A 12,544-nucleotide genomic window follows, 5' to 3' on the forward strand; every position below is an offset into this window, starting at 1 on the left:
CCCCCGGCCGCCGCCGCCGCGCCGGGGCTCTGGGGCGCCCGCACCCCGCTCGGGCCATGGGCAGGATCTGACCCCACCGCCGGGGGGGTCCGCGCCGCCTCCATGTCGCTGGCGCTGAAGGCCCGGCAGAAGGCGAGGCGCAAGGGCGGCACCAAGGAGCGGGTTTTCGGCTGCGACCTCCTGGAGCATCTCCAGCAGTCGGGGCAGGACGGTAAGCACCCGCCGGTGAGCGCCGCCACCACCGCCCGCGTCCCCCACCCGCGGGGTCCCACCGAGCCCCCACGCGGGGGTCGCGCCTGCCGATGCCGGAAGCCGGGCGGGTGCCGCGGGGAGGGGACGGGGGTTACTCACGCCACGCGGTTGCATCACCGGTGGTTGAGCAAGCGTCGCAGCCGGGGCACCTCCCGGTGAGGTCCCTCCGAGATTTGGGGGGGTCCCGGTACCTCGGCACGGCTCCAATCTCGGTGCCCCACTGTAGCCCCAAGGGGACGGGGACGGGGACGGGTGGCCCCAGTCTGCCGGGGGCTCCGGTGACCCCAGGACCCGGACGTGGCCGGTGCAGGCACCGGCTGCCCCATGGGGACGCCGTCACTCTGCACCCGGGGGGTGGGTGGCCCCGGTCCCCCCGGCTCCTGGCAAGGAGCAGGTCTGGGGCCGGGGGAGGTGGGTGACGGCGGGCGCGGGGTGCCCGTCCCGCAGTGCCCCAGGTGCTGAGGAGCTGCACCGAATTCGTGGAGCAGCACGGGGTGGTGGACGGCATCTACCGCCTGTCGGGCGTCTCCTCCAACATCCAGCGGCTGCGGTGAGCGGGTCCGGGCGGGAGGGAGACGGGATGGGGATGGAGGGGATGGAGGCAGAATGGAGACGGAGCAGCTGGGACGGAGACAGAGACAGGAGCAGCTGGGATAGAGACGGGATGGAGATGGAGACGATGGAGATGGAGCCAGGAGCAGGTGGGATGGAGATTGGAAGCAGAGGGAGCTCGGATGGAGCTGGAGACCAGATGGGATCAAATGGGAGGAAAACAGGAGGGAGACAGGTGGGAGGTGGGGCTGGGGTGGAGATGGGCGCAGAGAGGATGGAGGTGGAGCGGGGAGGATGCGGGGCTGCGACTGGACGGGAGGGAGGTGGGACCAGGCGGGATGGAGATGGGAAGGGGACCGGAGGGAGATGGGACCAGAGAGGACCGAAACGGGGATGGGTGGAGGCAGGACCAGATGGGATGGAGGTACGACAGAGCCAGGGGTGGGACGAGACAGGACCAGGCGGGAGAGCGGTGGGAGAGGATGGGGATGAGATTGGACCAGGCAGAGGGAGATGGGGACGGGACGGGGACGGGAGGGGGACGGGCGCAGCCAGCGCAGGAGCCGACCCCGGTGCTGAGCTGGCCGGATCCGGCCCCGCCGCCCCTCCTGTGCCCCACGGCCCCTTCCTTCCCCGTCCTGCGCTCCCGCAGCTCTCGGCTCCGTCCTGCTCCGTGCTGCTTCGGCCCTTCTTTCCCTTGTTCCCTTTCTTCCTTTTTTCTTCTGTTTATTTTCTTTTTTATTCTTTCTTTCTTTTTCTCTTTCATTCTTTCCATATTTGGTCTGGTTTTTCACCCTTTTTCTCTTTCGGTTCTTTCCTCGAGTGTTTCTTTCCTCCCCTTTTTTCTGTGTCTCCACGAACCCCAGCATTGCCAGCATCCCCTGGGTCTGCAGTGTCCCCAACACCCCCAGTGTCCCCCACACTCTCATATCCCCAGCGTTCCTCAACAGCCCCAGGGTCCCCACCATCCCCCTGTGCCCCCACGTTCCCACATCCTCTGTGTCCCTGTATCACTGGCACCTGCAGCATCCCCACGTCCCCAGCGTCCCCCTGTCCCTTCCATCCCCACGTCCCTGCCATCCCCACGTCCCCGCCATCCCCATGTCCCTGCCATCCCCCTGTCCCCAGCATCCCTGTCCCCGCCATCCCCCTGTCCCCACCATCCTCCCGTCCCCACCATCCCCCTGTCCCCAGCATCCCTGTCCCCACCATCCCCCTGTCCCCGCCATCCCCCTGTCCCCACCATCCCCCCGTCCCCACCATCCCCCTGTCCCCAGCATCCCTGTCCCCACCATCCCCGTGTCCCCAGCACCCCGGCCACGCAGCAGAAGGCCCCGGCTGATGAACCCGCCCCATTTGCAGCCCACGGGGCTGCATCGATTCCCCAGGGAACGCGATGGTCCCTGTGCGTCCCCGAGCCCCGCTGGCAGGGACCAGACACCCTCCCCACCTCCATGAGCACGGGGATGCGCTGGGGACACATCCCAGCCCGCCCCAGCAAACACCCTCCACGGCACAGCAGCCAAGCGGGGCTGGGGAGGGGGACGGCGCCGTCCCCATCCCCATCCCCGCCGCCGAGCCGGCCACCTCGCTCGCAGGCAGGAGTTCGACAGCGACCGCTGCCCCGACCTGCAGAAGGACGTCTACCTGCAGGACATCCACTGCGTCAGCTCCCTCTGCAAGGCGTATTTCCGTGAGCTCCCCAACCCCCTCCTCACCTACCAGCTCTATGACAAATTTGCTGTGAGTGTCCCCCCCCTCAGCGCTGCCACCCGTCCCCAACCCCGGGACGTGGCACTTGTCACCCCATCCCTGTCCCCCGGCAGGACGCGGTGGCCATCCAGATGGAAGAGGCTCGTCTGGTGAAGATCAAGGAGGTGCTGAAGGAGCTGCCGGTGCCCCACTATAGGTAGGGGGGCGGGGGGGGACCCCAAACCCGGTGTCCCCCCCCGGGCATCGCTGCTCCTAACGCGCCCCGGCGCCCGCAGGACCCTGGAGTTCCTGATGAGGCACCTCCTGCACATGGCGTCCTACAGCAGCCAGACCAACATGCACGCCAGGAACCTGGCCATCGTCTGGGCACCCAACCTGCTGCGGTGAGCGCCAGGGACGGGGGCTCGGGGGCTCGGGGTGACGACCACCCCCCTTCCCCAGGGGAGCCTAAGAGCTGCTCCCGGCGTCCCCGCGGCAGGTCGAAGGACATCGAGGCGACGGGGTTCAACGGCACGGCGGCGTTCATGGAGGTGCGCGTCCAGTCCATCGTGGTGGAGTTCATCCTCACCCACGTCGAGCAGCTCTTCGGGGACGCTCCTCTCCGCGGTACGTCCTGGCCGGGGAGGCGGGGGAACACAGACGGTGAGGGGGTCCCCAGCGGGACCCTGACACCCCACCTCGGTGGCCCACAGGTGGCGAGTGCCCCCGGCGGTCCCTGCTGCTGGGCGGGGGGGGGACAGGGGACAGGCAGCCCCCGCCGTACCACGTGCCGGCCACACTCAGCCAGGGTGACGGGCCCCCTCCGATCCGGCCCTACCACACCATCATTGAGCTCAGCGACCACAGGTAGGGCCTACTGCTACCCCCTCCCCTCCCCAGGGACCCCCCAAGCCCGGGCAGCGCCACCAGCACGCGTGCGCCATGCACACGTAATCCCACGCACACGTGTTCTTACATGCACGGGCATGTGCTCTCCTGCGTGCACGCACGAGCTCTTGCACGTGTCCAAAGGCACCACGTGTGCTCACGCCCGCACGCGAGCGTGCCCAGGCGTGCCCAGGCGTGCCCAGGCGTGCCCGCCGCCCCTGACGCCCGGGGTCCCGCAGGAGGAAGGGCTCCCTCAAGGCCAAGAAGTGGAGGTCCATCTTCAACCTGGGTCGCTCCAGCCACGAAGCCAAGCGCAAGCTGGTGAAGGCGGAGGAGAAAGGTGGGGAGCCCTGGTCCCCCCTGCCGGGGTCCAGAGGGAGGGACCCCATCACTCAGGGGACAGCCTGTCCCCAGACCCAGCCCCGCTGCCGCCCCGCGCGTCCTCATTCCCCTTCTGCTTCCCTCCCGCAGATAACAAGTGCGACAAAATAAGCTTGCGGCCAGCCAAGAGCATGGACTCGCTCAGCTCCGTCCCCTTCACCAGCGACGGTAAGAGGGATACACCGTGCCGCTCCCGCGGGAACCGTCTCCATCCCCAAGGTGGGATCATCGGGACAGGGTGGGGATGGAGAGGGCAGGGATAGGGATGGAGAAGATGGCGTAGGGATGGAGAAGATGGCATAGGGATGGAGAGGACAGCGTGGGGACGGACAAGCCGCCGGGCATCGCCCCGGTCCTCCAGCTCGGCAGCTCCCGTGGTGCGGCCAGCTGGGTCCCCAGGTGCAGGGAGGTCCGGGGACGGTGGCCACCTCCGCGCCCTGACTCTTCCCCCCGCCGGGCGCAGACAACCCTCGGCTGAGCAAGAAGCGGTCGGTGAAGCAGCCGCCGCAGCGCCGGGAGAGCTTCGACACCTGCCAATCGCTGCCGGCGCCGGAGAGCTGCCCCGAGCTGGACGAGAGCCTGGAGGAGAAGCTGAAGGGGAAGGAGGAGCCGCGGGGCCCCGAGTCGGAGGGCGAAAGCAGCACCAAGTCGGAGCCCACCACCCCCAAAGCCGGCCGGGCCTCGCTGGTGACCCCCGGCCGCTCGCCCAAGGCCGCCCGCAGCCGTGCCGAGAAGTGCGCGGGGGTCCACATCTCCGGCCCCTTCTCCGTCACCGTCCCCTTCCACATCACCTCCAACCTCTCCCGCCTGACGCGGGGGCTGCCGTGCCCGGCGCTGGCCCAGGCGGCTGTGGGCAGAGAGCCGCCTGCCAGCCCCCCGCTGCCCGCCCGCCGCTCCGCCGGGGACCCCGAGGCGCCCGAGCACCGCACCGGTGAGAGGCGGCTGCCGGGACCGGCCGGCGCGGGACCCCCGGGGTGCCAGGGGCCACACCAGGCTCAGTCCCCTCCATCTCCCTCCACAGGGGAAGGGAAAGTGGATGCGGAGGAGACCCGGCTCTCCCTGGAGCTGCGGGACTCCTTCGCCTTCCTGGACAGCCAGGAGACGTGGCTGGAGGGCAGCGGGGACTGGGAGCTGGCGGCGCGGTCCCTGCTGCCGGACACCGGCCCTGGGGACGGCGAGGGGTTCCCGGCCATGGAAGAGGGGATGGACAGCGGGTTCATGAACGTAAGCTGACATCGCCGTCCCCGTGCCTTGGGTGCGGGGTGGCAGGGCTAGAGGCAAGCAGAGGGTCACCACCGCTGTCCCTGGTCAGGGTGGGCATGGAGAGGGCAGGGTGGGGACGGAGGGGACAGGGATGGGGATGGAGGGGACAGGGTGGGGATGGAGGAGACAGGGATGGGGATGGAGGGGACAGGGATGGGGACAGAGGGGACAGGGTGGGGATGGAGGAGACAGGGATGGGGATGGAGGGGACAGGGATGGGGACAGAGGGGACAGGGATGGGGATGGAGGGGACAGGGTGGCATTGACCCCTCCGGCCCCGGTGCTGGGCCTCGGGGTGGTGCAGCGCTCCGTGCCGGCTGGGGCTGGGGGTCTCCGGCGTGGCCGTCACCCTCCCCGTCCCCGTCGCCAGCCGGGGGAGCCCCCCATGGAGCAGCCCGCCAGCTACCTCTCCATCGAGGAGTGCATGGACGAGGAGATGTTCTTCATGGCTCCCAGCGGCTCGGACGTCGAGGACCGCGCCGGGGACACCGACTCGGATGACATGTTCCTCAGCGCCCACGACGACCTCAGCCCGCTGGTGGCATCGCTGGAGCCCCTCGACCAGCCGCTGGGTGAGGGTACGGCCCCGGAGACCCCGGCACCGGCCCAACCCGGCACCGATGGCACCAATGGCACCGCCGTGCCGCAGGACAGGTCTCCGACACCGGGGCCGGCAGGGCCGTGCCCCACGGAGGAGGACGCTCCGGGTGAGGGGGAGCACCCAGGGGACCCCGCTGGGGTGCCGGCAGAGGCGGGGGCAGCGGGCACCGGCCAGCCCCCAGGGGAGGGCGGTGGAGGGGAAGGGGCCACGGACGGCGAACCCGGCCCCAGCAGAACTGACTCCAGTGCCGAAGCCGGCCTGGGGGACGAGGGCGGAAGAGCCGGGGGCCCCACGGGAGCAGGGCCGGTTCTCGACCCCGATGCATCAGATGGGAGAGTCGAAGAGAATGGAGCTGGCTCCGGTCCCCCCGCCCTGGAGGAGCCTGGGGAGAGCGAGCCCCAGCCCTCGCTGGGGTCCCCTCCAGCCGCCTCACCGGCAGAGGCCCCCCGGGAGCCAGCAGAGCCCCCGGCCCCCCAGGCCATCCCCAAGGCAATCCCTGAGGGGGTCCCCGAGCCGCTCCTGCCCTCTGCGGCCAGCGCGGAGGGGACCAGTGCCACCCCCGGGAGCAGCCCCGGATCTCCCTCGCTCTCCGCCTCGGCCCCAGAGCTGCGCAGCGCTCTCCCCGAAGCCCCGGAGCCGAGCCAGGCCGAGCCCCCCGGGGAGCCGGGTCGCCCCGAGCCCGTGGCCGTGCTGCGCCGCGACGGCAGCGCCCCGGTGCGCCTGGCCGCCCGCACCGTCAGGGTGCAGCAGGCCCGCTCGGTCCCCGTCGTGCCCCCCAAGCCCCAGTTCGCCAAGATCCCCCCGGCCCTGCAGCCCTGGATGCCCGGGGCCGAGGGCGTGTCCCCGGCCACCGAGGGGGACGCCGCCGTGCCGCCCCGGCGGCTCCCCAGCCCCGCGGCACCGGAGGGGCCCCCCCAGCCCCGCGGGGACGGCAGCGGGGCGGCGAGGCGAGCGGGCTGGCGGGAGGGCGGCAGCGCGTCCTTCGACGCGGCGGTGGCCACGGCCGCCGAGCAGCAGCCGGCCCAGGCGCCGGTGAGGAGGATCCAGACCTACGGCGGGGGGGAGCCGGCGCCCGCCGCCCCCAAGGCCCTGCCCTTCCAGCGGGCCCCGCTCAGGCCCCGGCTGCTGCGGCCCCTCAGCTGCGCGGCGGCCCCCGAGGCCGAGGCGATGGCCCGGAGCCGGCTGAGCCTGACCCGGCCGGCGGCGCAGGCCGAGGGGGCGGCGCTGGCCCCGCCGCGGCGGCCGGTGGGCACGGAGGGGGCGGCGGGCGAGCGCTGAGCTGCGAGGACGCGGGGCCGGCGGACATGGGCGCTCCTGCGCGGGTGGCGACCGGGTCAATAAACACGCTGGGTTTTGTCTACTGCTGTGGCCTCCTTCCGCGCAACGCGGCGGCTCCGAGCCGGGGGGGGGGGGGGGGGGGAGCCGGGCGGGGGCCCCTCGCCCCGCGGCGGCGGCACCGGCGGGGCCGGGCCGCTTTGCTCGAACGGGGCGTGAGGCGCGGAGGGGGCGATGCCCGCCTCCAAGATGGCGCCGCCCTCACCCAAGATGGCGCCGGGCGGAAGCGCCGCGCTTCGCCGTCTAAGATGGCGCCCGGCGGGGCCGGCACGCACTGAGATGGCGCCGGCGGGGAGGGGCGGGGAGGCCGTGCCCGGCTCCAAGATGGCGGCGGCGGCGGCGGCGCGCAGCGCTACGCGGCGCCCCTGCCCAAGATGGCGGCGGCGGCGGCGGCGGGGGTGGGGGGGAGGCAGGGGGCGGATGCGGGGCTCGCTTCCGCCCGCACCCGTCATGGCGGCGCGGCGGCGCCGTGCGCATGTGCGGGCTTCCATGGCGAGACAAGGGGCCGAGCGCGCGCAGGGCGGCCCGGCGCGGCGAGGTAACGGCGGGGGCGGGCGGGGGCGGCGGGGCCGGGCCGGGGGTCGCGGAGGGGCCGGGCCGGGCCGCGTCGCCACCCCCCCGCCTTCCCCGGCCTGCGGGACGCGGGGCCGGGCCCGGCCGCGGCCGCCAGTGGGTGCGGGCCCGGCCGCGGCCCCCGGGCCCATCCGCCGCCGGCCCCGGCGGGGCGCGGGCCCCCCCCTCCCCTTCCCCGGGCCCCGGGATCCGTCGCCCCCCGCCGCCCTCCCCCCGGGCGCGGCCCCCCCGGGCCTGTCACCTCCCTCCGGGCCGCGGCCGGGCCCCCCCCGGCCCTGTCACCGCCGCCCCCCGGGCCTGTCACCCCGCCGCCGCCGCCCCGGCCCCGTCGCCCCCTCACCGGGGGTCCCCCCGCCGTCTCCCCCGACCCTGACGCCCCCGTTTCCCTGCCCGGCCGGGGGAGCCCGAGGCCGGGGAGGGGCGGACCCGCTGGGGCGGGGGGACCGGGGCCGTGATGGGGGGCGACACGGGGCTAAGCCCCCCCGGGGCGGCCCCGCCGCGGCGGGGGCCGCGCTGCCGCCGAGCAGGGCCCGGGGTGGGTGCCCCCCCCTCGGGGCGGCCCCCCGGCTCGGTGACAAAGAAGCGGAGGGAGCAGCGTCACCGCGGCACGGCCGCCCCGGGGTCACCGGGGGTCTCCGGCACGAGCCGGACCCCAGCCGTCACCCGCTGGGTGGCTTTGGGGACAGCTGCGTCACCCGGGATGCGAAAGCGAAACGGGGGACACCCGTAAAGGGCGCCCGAGGCCCCGGCCGGCGCAGGGCCGCGGTGGCCGGCGCAGGGCCGCGGTGGCCGGTGTCTGGCCGCGCTGCCGGCGCAGCTGGGACCCAGCTGCGGTGTCACCGCGGCGGCTTCGCCCCCGTCCTGGGGCCCTGGCGCTGTCCCCGGCTGCCGGTGACAGCGGGGACCTGCCACCGCCCGGGAGATGCCCCTCCCGGGGCTGGCGTCGGGCCCGCTCCGGCGCAGAGCTGGGGAGGAGGAGGAGGAGGAAGGCTGGGGCCCGTCCCTGAGCCACCGCCTGTGCTCCCCGCAGGGCTGTGAAGGCCGGGAGGCTCATCTGCGACTGCCCCGCTGATGCCTGACGGAGCGGAGCGATGAAGGGGTGAGTGCCGGGACCCCCTGCCGGCACCGGGTGGGGGGACGGCGGCCGCGCCAGGGTCTGCTGTGCCACACGAGTTTTCTGCGGGTACCGGGGGCCGGTGACGAGGCCGGTCAGGCCGACACCGGGCTGGGGCTGTCGAGGGGAGCGGGTGACATGCAGGCGGTCCCGGCTCCGGGATGGTGGGGGTCCGCAACCTCACCCACCTCGCCTCGCCCTTGCAGGCAGCAGAAAGCAGCCGAGACGGAAGAGGGAACAGTGCAAATCCAGGAAGGTGAGCGGGGACCCCACTGCAGCCGTGGGGGTCTTGGGGCCCAGGATGCCCTGGGGGCTGCGTGAGGAGGCCCCAAGCCCCAGCCGTGCCCAGTTTAGCCCCGGCTGTGCCCAGTTTAGCCCCAGCATCAGGCACCGTGTGGCTAGAGGCACATGCTGGGCTAATGCCAGACCCCGTCCTTGCCCCTGGGAGAGAGGGGACAGCTCTGAGCTCCCCTCCGTGCCACGGGAGCCCCGGCCCCTTCCCCGTCATGGGCTTTCTTTCCCTCCCCCCTTCTTGCCTTAAGGTGCAGTGGCCACAGGTGAGGATCCCACCAGCGTTGCCATTGCCAGCATCCAGTCCGCAGCCACCTTCCCCGACCCCAACATCAAGTATGTCTTTCGCACAGAGAACGGCGGGACGCAGGTACGCAGACCCTCGGGCCGGGTCCCCTCCGGGGGGGTGTTTTGGGGTCGGAGCGGGGTTCGGCCCTTCCGGAGTGCCCGCTGGCTCAGTCGCAGCTGGGAGGGGAGCGCCGTGGCCTGATCCTGCGCGGGGCAGGTCTGGATGCCGGGGCTGGCCACGGGCAGGCTGAGCCGCTGCCTCGCCGCCCACCCCCACAGCCGCGGCTCTCCCGGCAGGTGATGTACAGGGTGATCCAAGTGGCCGACGGACAGCTGGACGGACAGACAGAGGGCACCAGTGCCATCAGCGGCTACCCCGCCGCCCAGTCCATGACACAGGTGGGTGCCAGTGTCGGCTGCTGGTGCCACATGGGAGCAGGGCCGGCCTCGGCGCCCCGTCCCACCGTGGCACCCGCTGTCGTCCCTCTGCTCCAGGCCGTCATCCAGGGCGCCTTCACCAGCGAGGATGCGGTGGAGACAGAGGCCACGGCCACCGAGACTCACTACACCTATTTCCCCACCACGGCCGTGGCCGACACCAGCACCTCCGCCGGCGCGGGGACCACGGCCACCGCCGTCGTCACCACGCAGAACTCAGAGGCCCTCCTGGGGCAGCCCACCCCCACGGGTACGGCCAGCTCAGAGAGGTCTCATGTTCCTGTCCCTTGGGACCCCCCAGGTGACTGCGGTCCCCTCCGCGGGGCATTTCGGGGTGCTCACCACCTGATCCCCTCTCTCATTTTGGGCCGTTCAGGGCAATTCTTCGTGATGATGTCACCCCAGGAGGTGCTGCAGGGCGGAGCGCAGAGGACCATCACCCCCCGCGCCCACCCCTACTCCCCGTGAGTACCGGACCCCTCCCCGGCTCCCCCCGGGCACGGGGGTGTCGCAGCCGCCCTCAGCCGCGCCGATGCAGAGACCGGCACAAGCAAAGGCGGGGGGGGACGCTCTGGTGGTCCGGCGCTTTCGGGAGCGGGCTGGGTCCACCAGGAGCGAGGCGTCCCCCGTGCCGGCGTGGGGAGGCTGGGACGTGGCCGGGTCCCCTCCGGCATCGCAGGGACCAACGCCGCCGCTCTCCCCCCAGGAAGTCGGAGGCACCGCGGGCCACCCGGGACGAGAAGCGCCGGGCGCAGCACAACGAAGGTAGCGGCGGCAGGGTGGGGGGGTCATCCTGCCCTCGGCAAGGGGCGGTGGGGACTGGCGAGGGACGGTGGGGACCGTGGCGTGCAGCAGCGTGGGGAGCGGAGCCGTCCCTGGCTTAACGCTGTCTATTCCCACCTCCTAGATGGAAAGGCTCTAAGGACATATCACAAAGCTCTTGTCAGTTAAGGGTAAAACCTCTTTTGGGAGAGCTGTAATTAGCAGCAGCAGGGGAAGCCAGAGCTCGGAAGATTAAGCTCAAACCTTGGGAAGCCCGAGCGCGCCCAGGTAAGGCACCCAGGCGGCCCCCGGCCCTGCCCGGCCCCCAGCCAGGAGCAGACGGCGGCGGGGGCGAGTGCCCGGCACAGTCTGGCCGGGTGGAAGCGCCAGCCAGGATCCTCCTTCCTTTGGCTTCAAAAACAGCTTCTCGGAACCGCCGAAACCCGGGCGTTGGGCTGGTTTGACCCAAAAATCGATTCTGCCATCCTTGCACCCCCAGGAGCAGGCAGGGCGCCCGCCCTGCCCGCACCCCGAGGGACCTGGGTCTGGCGTGGGCAGAGCTCGGGCCGTTTGGGTGCTTCACCTCCGCTTTCCCAGCCGCCCAGGGCGCTGGGTGCCCGGGGAGCTGGGCAGGATCCGGCCCTGCCCGCCGCTCCCGCCCCCCTCCCGGGGTGCCGGGCTCAGTGCAGTTAGGGTTAGCGACCCCCAACCCCAGCTTGGGGGACACACACCCCTCCGAGGGTCGCGCGGGGCGTCTGGGGACCACGGCGCGAGGCTCGGTGCCCGTCAGGGGTCTTGGGACGGTGCTGACGCCCCCCCTCTCCTCCCTCGCAGTGGAGCGCCGGCGCAGGGACAAGATCAACAACTGGATTGTGCAGCTCTCCAAGATCATCCCCGACTGCTCCATGGAGAACACCAAGTCGGGGCAGGTAGGGGACCTCCCGCCATCTCCCCGGGGGGCTGCAGGGTGAGGGCAAGGCTCGGTGGGGTGCCCGAGCCCCCCGCTCACCCCCCGTCCCCTCACCCAGAGCAAGGGCGGGATCCTCTCCAAAGCCTGCGACTACATCCAGGAGCTGCGGCAGAGCAACCACCGCCTCTCCGAGGAGCTGCAGGGCCTCGACCAGCTCCAGATGGACAACGAGGTCTTGCGGCAGCAGGTGAGGCCGGGGGGTCCCGCCGGGGCGCGGAGGCGGGGGGTCCGCGCTCGCCCTCACCGCCTCGTCCTCCTCCCCGCTGCCAGGTGGAGGATCTGAAGAACAAGAACCTGATCCTGCGGGCGCAGCTCCGCCAGCACGGCGTGGAGATCGTCATCAAGAACGACAGCCACTGACGGGGACGGCGGGGACGGGGACTGGCGGGGGGCCGGGGGTCGCCCCCGCCTTGCGCCTGACCCCCCCCCGGCAGCGAGCACCTCCCCGGCGTGACATGAGGACCCTCCCGTTTGGTTTGTGTCCCCCCCCTTCCCGACCCCCTGCCCCCCTCGCCGTCTCCCCGGGGCGCCCCGCGTCCCCCCCCCTCTCTCACGTCCCCGTCCCCAGCGCTTCGTGCACACGCTCTCGGCCAGGCGGGCGCCGGCCCCGCCGCCCCCCCAGCACCGCCGCGGCCCCCGGCCCCGCGGGGAGCCCCCTCCCCGGGGAGCCGTCCCCTCCGGGGGCCGCGGGGGCCGGGGGCTCCCGGGCTGCCGCCGCCCCCCCTCCCTGCCCGCTGCGGCTGGCCCGGCCCGGCGGGGCCAGACTTTTTTTTAAAACTCTCTGAATTTAAAAAGCAAAAATAAATAAAAATAGTGATTTGTTTTTCCAGGTCCTACGGGTTATTCCCCTCCTCTTAGCACCCGCGGGGCCCCTCGGGCGTGGCGGCGGGGGCACCCAGGGACGTACCCCCCCGTGATGGGACTCTGTGTCCCTGCCGTGTCACCGTGCCATGATATCACCGTGCTGTGACGTCAGGGCGTGACATCGCTCTGCCACAATGGCTCCGTGGGAGGACTGGGAGGAGCAGGAGCAGAGGGGAGCCCTGGGAGCATGGGGTGTATGCTGGGAGGGTGCTGGGAGGTGCCGGCAGGGGACTGGAACATACTGGGAACAGTGGGAGAACACTGGGCGCGCTGAAGGTAC

General features: G+C 72.3%; 2 protein-coding genes across 4 annotated transcripts; both read left to right on the top strand.

Annotated features, from left to right (window-relative positions):
* Nucleotides 1–2: 2 nt before the first annotated feature.
* ARHGAP30 (Rho GTPase activating protein 30) lies at nucleotides 3–6,907 on the top strand (the record flags this gene model as incomplete). The annotated part of the gene is made up of 12 exons (XM_082333238.1): nucleotides 3–211; nucleotides 700–802; nucleotides 2,403–2,547; nucleotides 2,631–2,713; nucleotides 2,793–2,900; nucleotides 2,996–3,123; nucleotides 3,210–3,363; nucleotides 3,624–3,724; nucleotides 3,856–3,933; nucleotides 4,229–4,696; nucleotides 4,787–4,989; nucleotides 5,399–6,907. Exons 1-12 carry the CDS (start codon nucleotides 103–105, stop codon nucleotides 6,905–6,907), a joined length of 3,189 nt encoding a protein of 1,062 aa, XP_082189364.1. The 5' UTR covers nucleotides 3–102.
* A 491-nt stretch (nucleotides 6,908–7,398) lies between these two features.
* On the top strand, nucleotides 7,399–12,232 carry USF1 (upstream transcription factor 1). 3 transcript variants are annotated; one of them, XM_082333290.1, is made up of 11 exons: nucleotides 7,399–7,502; nucleotides 8,568–8,636; nucleotides 8,858–8,907; nucleotides 9,194–9,312; nucleotides 9,528–9,629; nucleotides 9,726–9,918; nucleotides 10,045–10,132; nucleotides 10,375–10,433; nucleotides 11,265–11,359; nucleotides 11,459–11,587; nucleotides 11,671–12,232. In XM_082333290.1, exons 2-11 carry the CDS (start codon nucleotides 8,629–8,631, stop codon nucleotides 11,758–11,760), a joined length of 933 nt encoding a protein of 310 aa, XP_082189416.1. In that variant the 5' UTR covers nucleotides 7,399–7,502; nucleotides 8,568–8,628; the 3' UTR covers nucleotides 11,761–12,232. The 3 variants fall into 3 exon arrangements, with proteins under 3 accessions (XP_082189416.1, XP_082189417.1, XP_082189415.1); XM_082333291.1 differs by having other exon boundaries at nucleotides 9,200–9,312; XM_082333289.1 differs by having other exon boundaries at nucleotides 9,726–10,132.
* The last annotated feature ends 312 nt before the right edge of the window (nucleotides 12,233–12,544 follow it).

Source organism: Platalea leucorodia (genome assembly GCF_965183815.1).
Source record: "Platalea leucorodia genome assembly, chromosome: 24".
Classification (NCBI taxonomy): domain Eukaryota; kingdom Metazoa; phylum Chordata; class Aves; order Pelecaniformes; family Threskiornithidae; genus Platalea; species Platalea leucorodia.